The following is a 16821-nucleotide window of genomic DNA, read 5'->3' on the forward strand; positions in this document are numbered from 1 at the left end:
ATAAGGCATTCTTCAGCCTTCTTTGCACATAACAAAAAGAAGCGGACAACCGAGAAGAGGAATACAACGAAAACTCAAAGCTTTCATCTCTCTCAACTACAAGTCCTATGTCCCCCTAAAGAATTGTAATTAATAGTTTATTTTATTTTCTCCCAAATTGTCTTTCTCTGCCTGGGTAAGCACACAGAGAGGCATTTTTTATACAAGTGGGGTCATAGTACTCGAATTATGCTAATGCTTGTATTTAAATGAAATACACCCGACACACCCTTTTATATGTTTCAAGCATTTCAACAGATGCAAAGATGCCATCAACGCATTTATCTAACCAGTTCTCGGCGAATGGGGCTCCTTGGCCCTGAGAGATAAAGTGATTTATACCATATCACTACATAGGTGAAGAAGAGGCAATCTATAATCTCGGGTTGTTACCCTCCAATCTATTTTAATTGTGACTAGCAGAATAAGGACATTTTAAAAATCACCTTGAGTCGTCTTATCCTGGTGATCTTCTTTATAGACATGAGAATCATATGAAACGGTTTGGGGGGGGCAGATAATTGAGACATTTCTTCTATGTTAAGGGACTGTTTTCAGGATTACTAAGAGTAGTTCCAAAAATACTGGGCATATTCAGTCAGCAAAACTCACTGCTTGCATCTTACCCAAAAGTCATCAGAGTACCTATGAACCCCCATACGCCCTCCAGTCCAGGGAAGGGGGAGAAATTTTTGACCTCAACTGAGGAGGTTTGAGGTCTAGGGACACCACCAAGGGAACCACCCATTACTGAGTCTTTGAGTACCTTGGGCTGAAAGAATCCTGGGTTTTCAGGAAAGGAATAATACTGGGCATAAGACTTCTGAAATTATTCCACTAAGAGATACAATGATTCTTAGTGGTGAGGCAAATATTTTCCAACTATTTTTTTTTTTTTTTTTTGTAGTTCAGTAAAAAGGACTTTACCCTATGGCTGACCCAGCCTTTTGGTCTTGGTCCTGTCTAATAAAATTTTGCTCATAAAGGGGTTTTGCTATGAATCCCAGAGAAATTTATCTACAGCTACCATCTGGTCAATTTTTCGAATTTATGCTGTGAGTTTTTGACAAGTTGGTGATTCTCAATTAAAGCCAAGATCTCAACGTCTAATCCCTTTCCTGGTTCCTGGTTCGAGAGCAGCATGCGACTCAGCTAACATCGCTGTTTTCTAGTTCCACAAAGATGGATTGAGGAAGAATGGAATAAAAAACAAAGTAGATCTTTTGAGCCAAGCTGTGTGTAGAATTAGGGTTTTAGCCTCAGTCATTGCAGAAGAGGTTGGTAAGGTACATTGTGTGGAGTCTGAACGTGAATCAAAGGCAGCGGTTCAAGCAGAACAACAGAACACTGAGTGGCTAAAAAGGCCTGCGGCAAATCTGTGTCCCTTCACTTTACTCGGTCAATCTCTATGCTGAACAAATATTCAAGAAACTCAAAGAAATGAAAGGAAGGGAGTAGCATCAGGAGTGGAGGAAGACTCAGACAGCCTGTGAGATGCAGATGGCACAATCTTGTTTTCCGAAAGTGAAGAGGGCGGGAGACACTTACAGATGAAGGTCAAAGCCAACTGGCTTTAAAATGGATAACACTGAGCATAAAGAAAACCAAGTCTTCACAACTGGACCAACAGGCAGCACTAGCTAAAGGGCAACAAAAACGGAGTGATCAAGAACTTCATTCCACTTGGATTGACACCCAATGCCATGGAAGCAGCAATCAAGAAATTAAACCCCATCTTGCCTTTGAAAACTTTACTGAAGAGGACATCTTTAAAGTTTTAAAAGGCAAAGGTGTAATGTTGATGACAACAGTGCACCTGACCCGCTCTGTATGTATAGTGGACCAAGCCGTCTTTGTAAGACAGTGATCTCATCATGCTAGCCTAGGGTTTCCTGGACCTGATTCTTTTTTTTCAGTTTACCATGATGGTAGTTTATTTAATGTTTATGTATAATGTATACATTTTTTAACAATTTATTGGGGCTCATACAATTCTTATCACAGTTCATACATATACATACAACAATTGTATAAAGCACATCTGTACAGTCGTTGCCCTAATCATTTTTTTCTTTTTTCTTTTTTTACATTTTATTAGGGACTCATACAACTCTTACCACAATCCATACATATACATACATCAATTGTATAAAGCACATCCATACATTCCCTGTCCCAATCATTCTCAAGGCATTTGCTCTCCACTTAAGCCCCTTGCATCAGGTCCTCTGGACCTGATTCTTACAGGTACTAGCCAACACTTCCCCACCCACTCCAAAACTCAAAGTTACCATTTACGTTGAGATGTGGCTACATTACCTTAGCAAAGCAGGCCAAGCATAAATAGTAGCACATACCATAATTCACTCTGACCTTGAAGCCCAGGAGACAGAATTCACTGCTTTGGAAAAATCCGAAGCAGACAGTGCTTTGATTTTTTGGTACCCTCATCTTGGTGCTGATTCATCTCACTGTCTAATCACAAGAACCCTAATTATAATGGTTAGGTAAAGCCAACCAAGTCCAGATATAGATCTGTAGGAATACCTGGTTTCTTTTTCATTTAGAAGTTAATTGAGATAATATAATTTATTAAGACAAATTTCTGGCCAATAAACATATGAGAAATGTTCCCGATCGTTAGCCATAAGAGAAACAACAACAACAACAAACAAACAAGGGTAGTGGGGAAACAGGGCACTAAACCACCCAAGGGGAAGGTGTTGCTTATATCTACACAGGGAGAGAGGGACCAGGCTTCAACCCGGTGCTCCAAGACATGAATGCAACATACCAGCATGAAGCAGGGAACCAGTAGAGAGGTCTGAGGAGCCGGTCCCAATTCCAATTCCCCAACTATAGGGGGAGTCTTCCTTAACCCCAGATGAATTCACTTCAGAGGACAGCACTGAAGCTACAGCTCAGGCAGAGGGTCATGTCTGATCAGAGCATATAGGAGCAAACGAAGGGGAAGGGAGGGAGAGTGGAGCACATCCTGGCTCTCCAGGCCCCAAGGACAATATTCCTGCTCAGAGCAGCCAATGCACAGCGAGGACCATAGGGCTGGCCCCACCACTGAGGTGAAACACTAAAGGTGTGCAAGAGAACAGCAAGGGGAGCAGAGCAATGAAGTCTCTAGGGAATACCAAAAATAGAATGTGGGCCCGGGGCTTGGGACCTCATCAGACTCATCCAGAAAACACTCCTAAAGGTCAACAAACAGACCTTGAACTATTTATAGGCTTTATCTTGTTGTTTTTTGTTTTCTTTTGTTGCTTTTTTTTGGCTCTGTCCTGTTTTATTGCTTATTATTGTCTCAGAATGCCTATCTAGATAAGATAGGTGGGATACACAATCCTGGGGAGAAAACAATGGGACCAATGGTTCTGGGCGGACACAGGAGAGTGGGAAGGAGGAAAAGGAAGTGGGGTGAACAAACCCAGGGACAAGGAAACAACAAATGATTGAAAATCGATGGCGAGGAGGGTGTAGGAGGCCTGGTAGGGTTTGATCAAGACCAATGTAACTGAGAGGAATTACTGAAACCCAAAGGAAGGCTGAACATGAAAGTGGGACAAGAGAAAAGTAAAAGGAAAGAGGAAAGAACTAGGAGGCAAAGGGTATTTATAGACATCTAAATACAGGCATGTAAATGTATAAATGTATTTATATGTGAGGATGGGGAAACAGATCTATGTACATACATTTACAGGTTTAGTATTAAGGTAGCAGATGGACATTGTGCCTCTACTCAAGTACTGCCTCAACGCAAGAGCATTTTGCTCTAATAACCTGGCATTCCAAGATGCTCACCTTCCCCACATGATCGCCGAAAATAAAATGCATGCATAAGCAAATGTGGTGAAGAAACCTGATGGTGGCCGGGTTTCAAAAGATATAGCACCTGGGGTCTTAAAGGCTTGAAGATAAACAAGTGGCCATCTACCTGGGAAGCAACAAAGCCCACATGGAAAAAGCACATCAGCCTGTGTGATCACGAGGTATTGATAGGATCAGGCATGAGGCATCAAAGACCCAGAACAAAAATATCATATCATTGTGAATGAAGGAGACCATGGAGTAGAGACCCAAAGCACATCTCTAGATAATTGGACATCCCCTTACAGAAGGGTAACAGGGAGTAGATGAGTCAGTCAGGGTGCAGTACAGCACCAGTGAAACATACAACTTTCCTCTAGTTCTTTAATGCTCCCCACCCACTATCCTGATCGCAATTCTATTACAAATCCAGCTTGAACAGAGTAAGTACATGTCCAGATAGAGTTGAAAACACAGGTAATCCAGGATAGATAAACCCCTCAGGACCAATAATGAGAGTAGTGATACCAGGAGGGTAAGGGGAAAGTGGGGAGAGAAAGGGGGAACCGATCACAATGATCCACATATAACCTCCTCCCAGGGGGATGGACAACAGAAAAGTGGGTGATGGGAAACATCGGTCAGTATAAGACATGAAAAAATAATAAAACTTTATCAATTATAAAGGGTTCATGATGGAGGGAGGGTGGAGGAGGGAGGAGTAAAAATGATAAGCTGCTACCAAGGGCACAAGTAGAAAGAACATATTTTGAAAATGATGATAGCAACAAATGTACAAATGTGCTTGACACACGGATGTCTGTATGGATTGTGATAAGAGTTGTACGAGCTCCCAATAAAATGATTTTTAAAAAGAAGACAGATTTCACACATGCTGCGGAATAAGGACTATGATTTACCACGTCCATAAAGCTATGTCAATTACATCTGATAAGCTTGCCATTGTTCTTCACAAATGAACTAAGGAGGGCTAATCGAATGGATTCTTATTCTACACCTCTCTTTTGTTCCCTCCCATGTTCACCACAGACACCCATCAGTGATTTGACCATCCCTCATTTCCATGGCCTCGGTTAGTTTTCTACTAGCATGCTTGCTCTCAGCTTCTCTGTTGACTTCCATGGAGGCTTGCTTCCCTGACTTCCCTGTGATGTGCTGGATGCCTGCTTCTCCTACTAACCCATGAGCGTTGTGATCTTTCTTAAATGACAGACGTCATCTGATCTGCTGACAGTGGCTACGTGAGGGGAAGAAGTACTGCAGCACCCTTTGGAAAGAAATCTCCGTAGCAAGGAAACTTTTCTTATCTCACACTGCTAACCACGCATCCCCGCGGTGCTCCTGGCTGTGAATTTATTACGTCCCCCATCTTATAAGCTATTTCTGACCATGGCAGTCAATTAAGTGAAGAGAAACTATGCGTTTTTGAGCCCTCTTCTTGCTCTGAAATGTGTGGCTTTCAGAGAGGGATAATGGCATAATCAAACTTCATGAACAGATATCGACCCATTCTACAGAAGCAAATTAAGGCCAAAGGAGTTTTCTATTGTGGTAGCTTTACCAGATCAGTAGCTCATGTCTAAGATTCAAAAATGATTGGGAACAGCCTAATTGAAAACGTAAAGCCTAGGGTAGGTGAGCAATATAGAATCCAGAAGTCTCGGAAGTAGAGACAAATCATGGGTGAAGAAATTGAGTAAGAGATGGTCAGTGTGTTAGGGCAAAGAAAAGGAGTTACAACACGTTGGGCTCTAGATCAAACCTATAGGTACCAATTACCAAGGCCAAGGCCATTTTGGAAAAGCAGAGCATAATGCAGGGTCTCATCTCATTTCTGCCCTACAGCCACGTCTCAGAATGGTAAAGAACACTGAGGTGGTTAGCGGCAGAGAGGCAATAAACGAAGGGCCCCTGTGTGATGATACACAGTCACATTCATTATGTCATCCTTTGTATCAGTTGATTGCTGCTCCATAAACGTTTCTCAAGTGATAGAATGAGTGAATGCATCAAACTCTTTTTTCTCTCTGTACTTGGCACCCTGTGTTCTTGGCCCAAGTTTTAATTGGAGATACTTCTAGTCACTTCAAGATCTCAATTCTTTTCACTTTCTCTAAGGGAAGAAAGAGAAGGCATGATGGAGAACCCACAACATGAACTTTAGCTTCTGGAAGCATGGTACTGATGGATGGGCGTGATGATGCCATCTGGTGGACAACCATGAACAACAGGAGCAGCCACTCGGGAGAAAGGTGGGCCTTTCCACTCCTGTAAAGCCGTTGCAGTCTGGGACACTCACAGGGTGGTCCTCCTGTCTTGTAGGGTCTCTTCTCTCGAAGTCGGAAAGTGGGCATCAACTCAATGGCAGTGAGTTCGATGTTTTGTTTGGTAGGCTAACCCAAGGAGGTGCTAGACGCAGACACCTTCTTCCAGAACCTGCCAAACTTCAACACTGACATACTCACCAACACACATATGATCGTCCCTGAGGATAGGAAGAGGTGAAAGACTGAAAATCCCGGAGTCTGAAGATGCTTAAAAACTGAGGCTCAGCGGAGTGACTTTCCTTAAAGTCGTAATATCTGCATCTCCAAGTCTAAATTCCACACCCTCCTATCTCTGTCTGAGGCGCACACACACGTTTGACTATTACTGTGTGCCTCCACAGCACAAGGCTGGTAGCAGCCTGAGAAGAGACGGGAGGTAGGTCTGACCTCCATGGGCATCTTCACTGTATTCCTTTTCATTCACACGTGCGGTTTGCATTAGTCTTGAGCCACTCTTTAAAGAAAGCCCGTGCCAAAGTAATAGAGGGAGGGGAAAGAAGAAGAAGCTAACAAGGAGCCATCGTTCTGTGTGGCATGTGAGAGCTGAAGGCTTTTAAAATTCTTCTGGGTGGCTCTTATTGTTCTCTAGTCCCAGTCGCTACTTGATCGCCACACTACCCCGCAGCTGCTGCTCCAGGTCCTCATGGTGCATCGTTGCCTGGTGGTTGCTCACTTCTTCCTGAGAAGAGAAGCTAGGTGGTCTTTCATGGTCCAGGGTGATGACCAGAGACCACAGGCTCTGGAGGGCTGAGACCTGAACACCAGGATAACAAATCGATCTCCGAACAGCCACAACTCCCCCTGTAACTGGTGGGAAAACCTGCTTCGGGAAAGATGCATCGGAACCCTTCGCAAGTCAGAGATCCTTGGGCACAAAGGAGATACCCTGAGACAGGAGCACATGAAGCCCCGAACCCATCACTGTCTCCTGCTATAGAAACCACAGCTCTGTTGGTGGCGCGGAGAAAATGTTTTAGGGAATGCACGAGAAAAGAAGCAGAATTAAATCCTGAGGATTACTTTTCATTTTAGCCATCTCCAGTTTAACTGTAGATTCTATTCCATGGTCAGGCTGGGCATCCGATTCAAAACATGCCCTTCTGGAAGCCCTCCAGGCAGTAGCCCAAACACATTCTTATCAGTGTCTTACTATGAGCCTCCCTTCAGGTACAATATTAAACACTATCCACATTCACAGTGGCCCAGGAACTTGGACGACTCCTCCCTCCTTCGTGACCTTTAGCTATAATAGCATTTATCTGGACCGTGGCAGATATTGACCAAGCGTCTTTTGACTTAAGTGAAGGTGAATTTGAATTCATTTCAGGTTTTAACGTAGCATATGCTGTTGGCCCATTTGCCTTATATTTTCTAGCTGAATATGCTCGTCTGACCATAATAAATGCTTTCACTGTGATTTTCTTCTGAGGAACATCTGATGATATTTGAATTCCAGAGATCTATATTCCTTAAGTTTTATCATTAAAACCACACTTTTAGCCATTTGCTTCTCATGAGTACCAGCATCATACTCTGGGTTTCGTTATAATCAATGAATATATCTTCTATGATAAAAGCATTTACCCCTCATACTGATACCTATATGCATTTGGCATGTCTCAATTCCAATGATATTCGTTTGTAAACACCCCCCCTCACCCCCCAAAAAGCCATAGAAATGTGTCTGGTAAAAGTTACTTTTATAGGATAAATAATAGAGGTCTAAACCCTTTTTTTCTAGAATTTTAGGTTTTGAACCTAAACCAACGAATTCAAAAATCTGTGTGCTCCCGTATTCCATAGTAAGGTCAGCTGAATAAACCCCATACCCCAAAATGATGGTTTTATTCCCTCCTGTATTCATTACCCCCTAATCTTCATCATCCTACCGCCCTATTTTAGGAACTGTTATTACTGTCCTTTCAAAGCCTTGAAATAAACATTATTCTCCTTATTATTAAACATCACAACCCAGGATAACTGAAGCAGCTACTAAATAGTTTTATTTAGTAACTGCTAAATAAAAGATACTCCATACACCCCAAATGTTAATTTTATTCCTTCTTGTACTAATAATCCCCCTACTCTTCTTTATCATCCCAATAACCCTATTTTTAGAAACCATTATCACTGTACTTAGCTCCCACAGACTGCTGGCATGAATAACCCTTGAAGTAAACATATTTGCTATTATTTCTCTTATCAAACATCATAGTCCATGATCAATTGAAGCAGCTATTAAATATTTTCCAGCTCTAGATACTGCCTCTAGGTTACTTCTAATAGCAGTACTTAATTTCGTATACTCTTGCCAATGATCTATCATAGAAATATTTATCCTTAGCTTCAGTTCTAAAATTAATTGCCTTAATAATAAAATTAGGAATAGCTCATTTCCATTTCTGAGTACCAGCAGTCTCACAAGGGACTCATTTCATATCATTTAATTCTATCAACTTGATAAAAATTAGTGCCTCTCTCAATTAAATATCAAATTTACCCCTCAATTAATCATGATATTATTACAATTTTAGTGATCTTGTCTATCTTAATTGGGCATGTGGGGGGTCCTAAATCAAATTCAATTACAAAAAATCCTAGCCTCCTCATGTATCGCTCATATAGGACAAATAGCAGCAATTCTTATTTATAATCCATCCCGTAAACTCATAAACTTATTATTTTATATTATTCTTACCATATCTGCTTTTATACTTCTAATTAACAACAGATCTCCCACAACCCCTTTCTTGTCTATAGTGTAAAACAAGGAGAATACTCAGAGAGGAAGCCCTCAGCATAACCACCAAATAGTGAGCCCTGGTGGTGCTGATGGGTAAGAGTTGAACTGCTAGACACAAGGTCAGTGGTTCAAACCCATCAGCTCCTCCCAGAAAGATTTCCAGCCAAGGATTCCTAGGTAAGGTCTCTATGAAACGGAATGGAATAGATTGAAATGACTTTTTTTTTCAGTTATAAAAAAGAACATGAAAACAACATAAGGAAAAATATTTTTCCACTGAAATTTCTACAACTATTTATTTGAATGCTATGCTTGTCTACATAGTCTGCTATGCAAAGGATGGTGGTTTGAGGCTAGGGGAGGAGATGGATACAAAGTACGAAAGCTCAGCTTGCCTTCCACTTACAATCGTCCAGGGACTGAATAAAATATAAGCATATAAGCTCCAACAAAGCAAAATAAAGACAGCGTGCCAATGATGGACATGTTTCTATACAAATAGCTCTGCCTCTGTCATTCATTCCCGTGGGCACTATGCCCACTGTTTACTACAAAGTTTAAAGGGACAGACGGACAGATTCTGTAAGGGTAGTCCCAATATTGAGGACCTGGTATATCAGAAGCCAGACATAGGGACCCCATACACAGACAAAAAAATAAAATGGGACCATGATTTTTAAATATGACATTTTGTAGTTCAAGAAAATAAGACCACAAATGAGCATAAATAATGGAATGTTTTTGCAAAACACTCGTCGTTGAAAAGACCAAAAAAATTAAATACTTAATCTTAACCTTAAAACACAGTGGGTTGTCTTGCACATCCTTAATTCAATGGATATGTCTCATGCAAAATAGAGCTGTCAGTTAAGAATAGTAAATACAAGCCTCTGATGAGAATTCTGAAGGGCAGAAAAAGCATTGCATATCGTAATTTAACCTTCTTAATTCAGTAATCAAAGCTGAGAGAGCAGGGTTGGGATTTAATCAAATTTAGATTATCCACTATTATGTCTACTTGGGAACAACAGTCTGTTTTCATCAACTGAAGAGTATACTTCCTCAAGCTCATGCTCATTAACTTTATCCTGTTTGATAAACAGGGGTCTCGCCATATCTGAAAGCATCCATGACTATAGATTGTCCCTGTTCCCACTGTAGCACACACTGGGCCCCAACCCCCACGGTCTGCTTCTCTTTGGAGTCCACAGTGACAGAGAAGAAACCACCCCTGTCCACTAGAGTAGACTCAGCCAACGCTTGATGGGCGCTGATACCATCAACAGGGTGCGAGAGCTCAGGTGCGCAAGTTCTGACCACAAGGGACATGATGACATACCCTTCTTGGCTGCCTTCCTTCCCCTTCCACTCTCCTAGGTCCGACTGGTGCTTCCCGGGATCCTCTTGCAAGTCAACTGGCAGAGCCTAACCTAAGATACTCTGAGTTGTATTCATCATGTCCAAGCCTAACCTAGTCTTTCTCACAATATTCTACCAACTATAAATCAGGGGTGATGCTAAGAGACCCGACGGATTATTTTAACTCAAGGCAAATCTGCCCTGGAGTCATGGCTGAGCTAAGTATTCACTCCCTTCAGCTGCTCGCAGAAGAATGTCCTCAATGGTGGATATAGGGAAGAAGCAGTAGGATGTGGCTAAGGAGGGAGATGGCGGGTGGCAGAGTTACATCAAGAGTCCTAGAAGAGCCTGTACATGATGAGTTCGGAGGTAAGAGTGCATTGAACAACCTTGCCTTGCCTCTCTAGGCCCAGGAGCACACCCAGTGCTTCCTCTAAACTCATTCTCATTTCTCTACCCTCCCTTGTGTTGGCATCCTTATCTACCAGCTTTTGACCTCTCTCCCCACATGGGGTTTCTTTGGGGATCAAACAGCTTTCTTTTCCTCCTGCGCAGTGGCTGATGGGTTTGAACTGCTGACAGAGCAGTTAGTCACCCAATGCCTCACTCATATCCCTCTTGGAATGAAATCACTTGAATAAACGGAGAAAGTCCTCCTTCATTCATCTTGCCCTCTGTCCTCCATCTCCTACCACTCAGAATGTTCACGTGGGTATTACCAGAGCCTTCCTTCTGTTTAAATAACTTCCTCACAGTCTGGCAGGCAGAGCCATCGCCAAGGCACACACCGCAGCGGTCTTCTGTGGCATTGGAGTCAATCTCGTAGTCACAGCCAACCATCTGCGGGGAAGAGAGGGTGAGGGTGAGTGACAGGCAGGAGGTGCCACACCTGCCTCAGGCGTGCGCGCGCCATCTTGAAAACGCCCAATGCGAAACCCATTGCTAGTGACTTGAATACCACTCACAGGAGAAGTGGAACTGGCCCCGAGGGCTGCCAAGGCTGTGTGAATCTTTGCAGAAGCACACCACCACACCTTTCTCCTGCAAAGCAGCCAGCCGGTTGGTTCAAAATGCCAACGCTTGGCTTAGCAGCTGAGTGCTTAACCACCAGGCCTCCTCACTCAAGGTCCTCATGTTTGGGGAGAAGACAGGTCTCAGTAAGACACTCCCTGACAGCCACCGGGGAAAGCAAGCTTGTCCCTGCAGTTGCATTGTTTTCCTAGCAGGAGACTGAGAAATAACCAAGGTGTCCACCAATGGTTAAAGAAATTAAAAAAAAATTTAGAGAGAATTGCACACTGAATGTAGTTCCCAATTTCTCTGAAGTCCTCCAATTTTAACTCAGTTCTGAAATTTGAACTTTTTTTATTTTTTAAAATCATTTTATTGGGGGCATATACAACTATTATAATAATACATACATAATTCCATTGTGTCAAGCACAATTGTATATTTGTTGCCATCATCATTCTCAAAACATTTTCTTTCTATTTGAGCCCCTGGTATCAGCTCCCCATTTCCCCCTTTCTCCCTCACGAACCCTTAATAATTTACAAATTATTATTATTTTCTCATGTCTTACACTGTCCGATGTCTCCCTTCACCCACTTTTTGGTTGTCTATCCCCCAGAGTGAGGGTTATATGTAGATCCTTGTCATCAGTTCCCCTTTCTCCCCCCACCTTCCCCTTCTCCTTCTGGTATCGCTACTCTCATTATTGATCCTGAGGGGTTTATCTGTCCTGGATTTCCTGTGTTTCCAGCTCTTATATGTACCCATGTACATGCTCTGGTTTAGCTGAATTTGTAAGATAGATTTGGGGTCATGACAGTGGGGGCAAGGGGAAGGAAGCACTAAAGAACTAGAAGACAGCTGTGTGTTTGGTCAGTCCTATCCTGCACCCTGACTGGTTCATCCCTTCCTTGTGACCCTTCTGCAAGGGCATGTCCAATTGTCTACAGGTGGGCTTTGGGGCTCCACTCTGCCCTCCCACTCATTCACATTGATATGATATTCTGTTCTGGGTCTTTGATGCTTGATACTAGATCTGATCGACACCTCATGATCAGTTTGGTGTGCTTTTTCCACGTAAGTTTTGTTGCTTCTCAGCTAGACGACAGCTTGTCTTCAAGCCTTTAAGACTGAATTTTAACTTTTAAAAGTATCTTTGAATCAGAGTGGTGGAACAGAATGTTCCTTTCAGATGCTTAAGCTCCAAGGCTCTAGTTCTTCGCTGTGGTGGGGTGCTGCCGAGTCAGTTCTGACTCACAGTGACCCTGTGAGCCACAGAAGGAAACCCGGCCCAGGTCTTCACCATCCTGACCCTGGTCCAGATGTCTGAGCCCATCGGGGCAGCCACGTTTCCATCCATCGTGTCGGGGGCTTCCCCCTTTTTTGCTACCCCTCCGCTTTAGCAAGCAGGATGTCTTTCTCCAGGCTCTGATGGCTACAGCAAGCGAGACACAGTGTGTCCACCCTTGCCTCTAAGGAGCGATCTGATGTGTTTGTTGTTTTGGCTGTCCATGCCACTTCAGCCTTCTTCCCCAGTTCCACAACCAAAGGCAGTGATTCTTTGTTGGCCTTCCTTATTCAATGTCCAACATGCACATGTATTTTGAGGCTATTGAAAGTAGTATGTATTCCATATAATTACATGTAATTTTATTAGTCTACCTAAGTTGTGGTTCTTCAATCCCTCTACTATCCCCTTCCTGGGCATAGTTTTCCTGATGCCTGCCTCATGGAAGCAGGTGAATCGGCACGCTTCCCTTTGCCTTCCAGTGCTTACAGTTTCCCGTTCTCCTGCTTTCCCATCCCTACTTGTCTTTCTCCTGGGAAAATGCTGCTCACTTGACCCCAAATGGGTGATTGTCCTCAAGGGTGCTCACTTTCCTGGGGCTCCTGGTGTTAGTGTTGACCTTTTAGGCTTCTCTCTTGTTTGCCTGGAAGCTGAGCCCTGGGAGTGAATTCATTTCTAGGTATAAAAGGTGTCTAAGGGCCATAGTCACAAGGGTGTTACCAGTCTCTTAGAACAAGAAACCTTTTATTTTTTACTCTAATTGCATTTGAGAAATAAAAATAACAGATTAGACTTAGTCTTATACACACACAAGTAAAAGACATTTCCATGTGAGGGTCCTTTAGAAACCAAAGAACCAAGCGAGAATCAAAACAGACAAGAAGCGATTCAGATGTTGAGTTTCCACATCTTGTTCCTTAAAAGCACCCACTTATGATATATGTGCTATGACCACACTACAAAAATCACCCGTCAGCAGTGAGTCATTTCTAACTCACGGTGACCCCACTGACTCAATGCTAAGAATATTCAGGTCTCAGGAAGAATGACATCTCTGCTCTGCAGACCCATTATTTAGACTATTTGGAACACTGTAAAACCTCAAGGGCCCTGGGTCCTTCTGGATCCTGAGCCACAGGGGAATCACTGGCGATTCCTCTTCTGGACCAGGATTGATTGTGTTCCTGTCCTCTGGCATGAGTGTGTTTTCAGTGTTTTGTCCAATGCTTCTGAATCATCATCTTTCCCTCTCCACTGACTTCTTCCCTTCCGTCTGCCAAAATGGCGGATTCTTTTCCCTGCAAATTCCCCAGCTTGAAGAAGGGGAGTCATGAAACTGGGGGTATTCAGTAACATCGAGTACTAAAGGACGGTGACGCTCAAGTTGTAGGTCGGAAAGATGGCTTTCCTCTTTCATGACTTCCTGCCTGCTGGTGACTGACGTGTGGCCTCCGCTGAACTTCTCTGGGCAGCCTTTCTGCTCTGCCTAGCCCATGTCCTCATTTCCGGGCTGAAGAGGAAGGGGAAAGGGCACCATATTCCATTAGCCTTCATTTTCTTCCCAGTTTGAGAATAATATCACGTTGGTAGTTTTTGTTGTTTGTGTTTCTTTTCCCCAAAGATCTTCATTTTATTTTATTTTTAAAAATGAAAGCTACCTCAAATCTACTGCAGGGGAAAGCTTGAGTCTTTCAATGCAGCCCATACTAGCTAAAGCAAGAATTAAAGTTCACTGACAGAAATCAACTCCATTCCTTAGGTTAAATATTTCTTTCATTTCCCTTAGTGCTCAGTGACTTATTACATGACCTACTTGGAGAAAGAGTCAAAATGCTAAGAAATTTCTTAAAATGCAATTATGCTAATCACACTTGGAAGGTGGGAGGAGAGAAATTGTCTAGAAGTGTGCCTTCAGTGATAATGAGGAAAATGCCAACCTCCATAAGTGATATAGTTATTTCAAGTTGGAGCATGCTCTAGTAAGCTGGCCTTTCTAAATCATATTCCTAGTGACTTTCATTCCTTCCCAGGTTTGGAAGCAGCCAGGAAACTTACTCTGCGAAGATTTCATATGGATTTTAAAGTGTTTTCTTTCATTTTTATAAGGCCGTAGTCTTGTTTCTCTAGCGATATTTGTCTAAAGAACTAAGGGCGAGGAGACACACCCACTCACGCTCCCAAGACAGCACAGGAAGTGGGCTCCTGTGCTGACTTCATTCGATTTGCATCCTTCGCTAGCTGCACACAAGGAAGTCAAAGCTGAGTGAAGCATACAACATAAGCTCTATGAAAGCAGGGGAGCAGTAGTGGTGGCGGACCAGTGGAGAATTTTTGCCACCCATATGGGAGATCCAGGTTCAATTCCTGGCCATGGCACTTAACGCACAGCCGCCATTAACCATCCATCAGTGGAGGTTGTCGTGTTGTTATGATGTGGAACCAGCTTCAGTGGCGCTTCCTGAATAAGATCTACTAGGAATAAAATCTTGGCAACCCAATTCTGAAAATCAACCCATGAATGAACCCCTTATTTATCAAAATGCTCTCATCTGCAACTACTCATGGGAAAGGTGCCAGACCAGGCAGCAGTTTGTTCTGTTCGTCTTAGGGTTGCATCAGTTGGTGGGGAGGCTATTGTGGTGGTGGTGAGGGACTGGTGGACAGTAAAGTTCCAGCCTTAAGTTCTAGTCTGTGAATGTGACTCTATTTCGATATCGAGTCTTTGCAAATGTACTCAAGTTTAGTGGGATAGCTTATGGGGGTGGGTAATGAGGGGTTTCAACTGTTCAGTGCAGAGTTTATGGTCTGACATATAAACCTTTCAGCTAATTCACAATAAAAATAGCTTAAAAAGGGAAAGGTGGTAGTTTCATAATTTCATGGTGGAGCCCAGCTTGTCAGCCAGGTCAGAGCCTGATGATGACTCCTTATGGGCGTGAGTGGTCTTCTCAGGAGGATTCTGGGGACTTCCTTTCTTTTTCACTCTCTCTCTACTTCACTTTCCTGCTATTGAGACACTCAGGGAGATGGAAGAACCACGTGGAGACCCACACCAGCGCTGAGATGCTTCCACTGGCTTTGGATTCACAAGACTTTTCACCCACTGGCTTATGTTCTTCCCTCACTCGGCATTATTGCAAGTGCTGTGTGAGTCTGAAGAGGAATTTATGGGCTATAATTGGATATGTGGGCTAAAATTGGGCTTAAGGACCTGATCTGGACTGGGCTGGGGTGTTTTCTCAATAGACAATTGCTCTTTGACATAAAGCTCACTCTTATACACACATAAGTATCAATGAAATTATTTCTTTAGTTAGCCTGGACTAACACAGGAAGTATTATAGAGAACTTAAAAAATATATTAAATCATCCTGGATTAGAGTGGGCTGACAGTCTTATGAGCAAAAGAGAGAGACTTGGAGATATGATTGTTTTGATACCATTGGGGGTGGACTCTACCAAATGAATGGAACCACAACAATGCTGACTATATCTGCCTCATGGAAATATAAAGTGTACCTAGTAAATTTGAGTTGACATCATTTTTTTCCAACTTAATCCATACCACCACCAGAGCTCTTTAGTTAGCGAAACAGATCTGTGCACGCGCGCACGTAATGAAAGTAGTCAGTATGTCTTCTCTGAACAAATTAAACAGAAATAAGAGACCTTGGTTCTAATTACCTGATATGTCACCTGTCTTCATTCAAAGATCATGATGATAATCTCAGGAGCATAATACGTAAAGAAAATTGCTTTATAAAAATGTATTACCCATTTCAGCTTTGCCTCAAATTTAACTACTCTACTGATCAGCCCCAGGGTCATGAAAACTGTTCACATGCTCAACTGCTGTGCTGTTGGAGTAGAAGTCAATTAGACACTCCTGGGTGAAGCCCAACATACCAATCAGGTTGCAGCCTGATGACACCTCCTTGGAGGCGTGGCCTTTTGCATAAGACAGAGACTGAGCAGAGTTGAATTCTCTTTGGCCCTTTGGCTTTTCCTGGAATTGGGTACTGTATCTGGTTGCTCCTTCTCCTGTTGCATTGCCTGCTGATCCCAGGAGCTCTCAGCAGACTGCTGACCTTGGATTCATTTGGCCAACCTCAGATTCACTTACCTCTTCATCCACCAGCCTGTGTGTCCCCATATACACCCCTCCACCCCCACCCCACCCCCACACACTTCCCTAGCCCTCAGCCTGATTCATC

General features: G+C 43.0%; 1 protein-coding gene across 1 annotated transcript in view; it reads right to left on the reverse strand.

Moving 5' to 3' along the window:
- Positions 1-16821, reverse strand: part of ADAMTS12 (ADAM metallopeptidase with thrombospondin type 1 motif 12) — a 369301-nt gene that overhangs the window by 80695 nt on the left and 271785 nt on the right. Inside the window, exon 14 of the mRNA XM_075540912.1 lies at positions 11028-11148. Within this exon, the coding sequence (XP_075397027.1) occupies positions 11028-11148 (121 nt within the window). The remainder of the gene's footprint in view (positions 1-11027; positions 11149-16821) is intronic.

The sequence above is a fragment of the Tenrec ecaudatus genome, chromosome 2 (genome assembly GCF_050624435.1).
Source record: "Tenrec ecaudatus isolate mTenEca1 chromosome 2, mTenEca1.hap1, whole genome shotgun sequence".
Taxonomy (NCBI): Eukaryota; Metazoa; Chordata; class Mammalia; order Afrosoricida; family Tenrecidae; genus Tenrec; species Tenrec ecaudatus.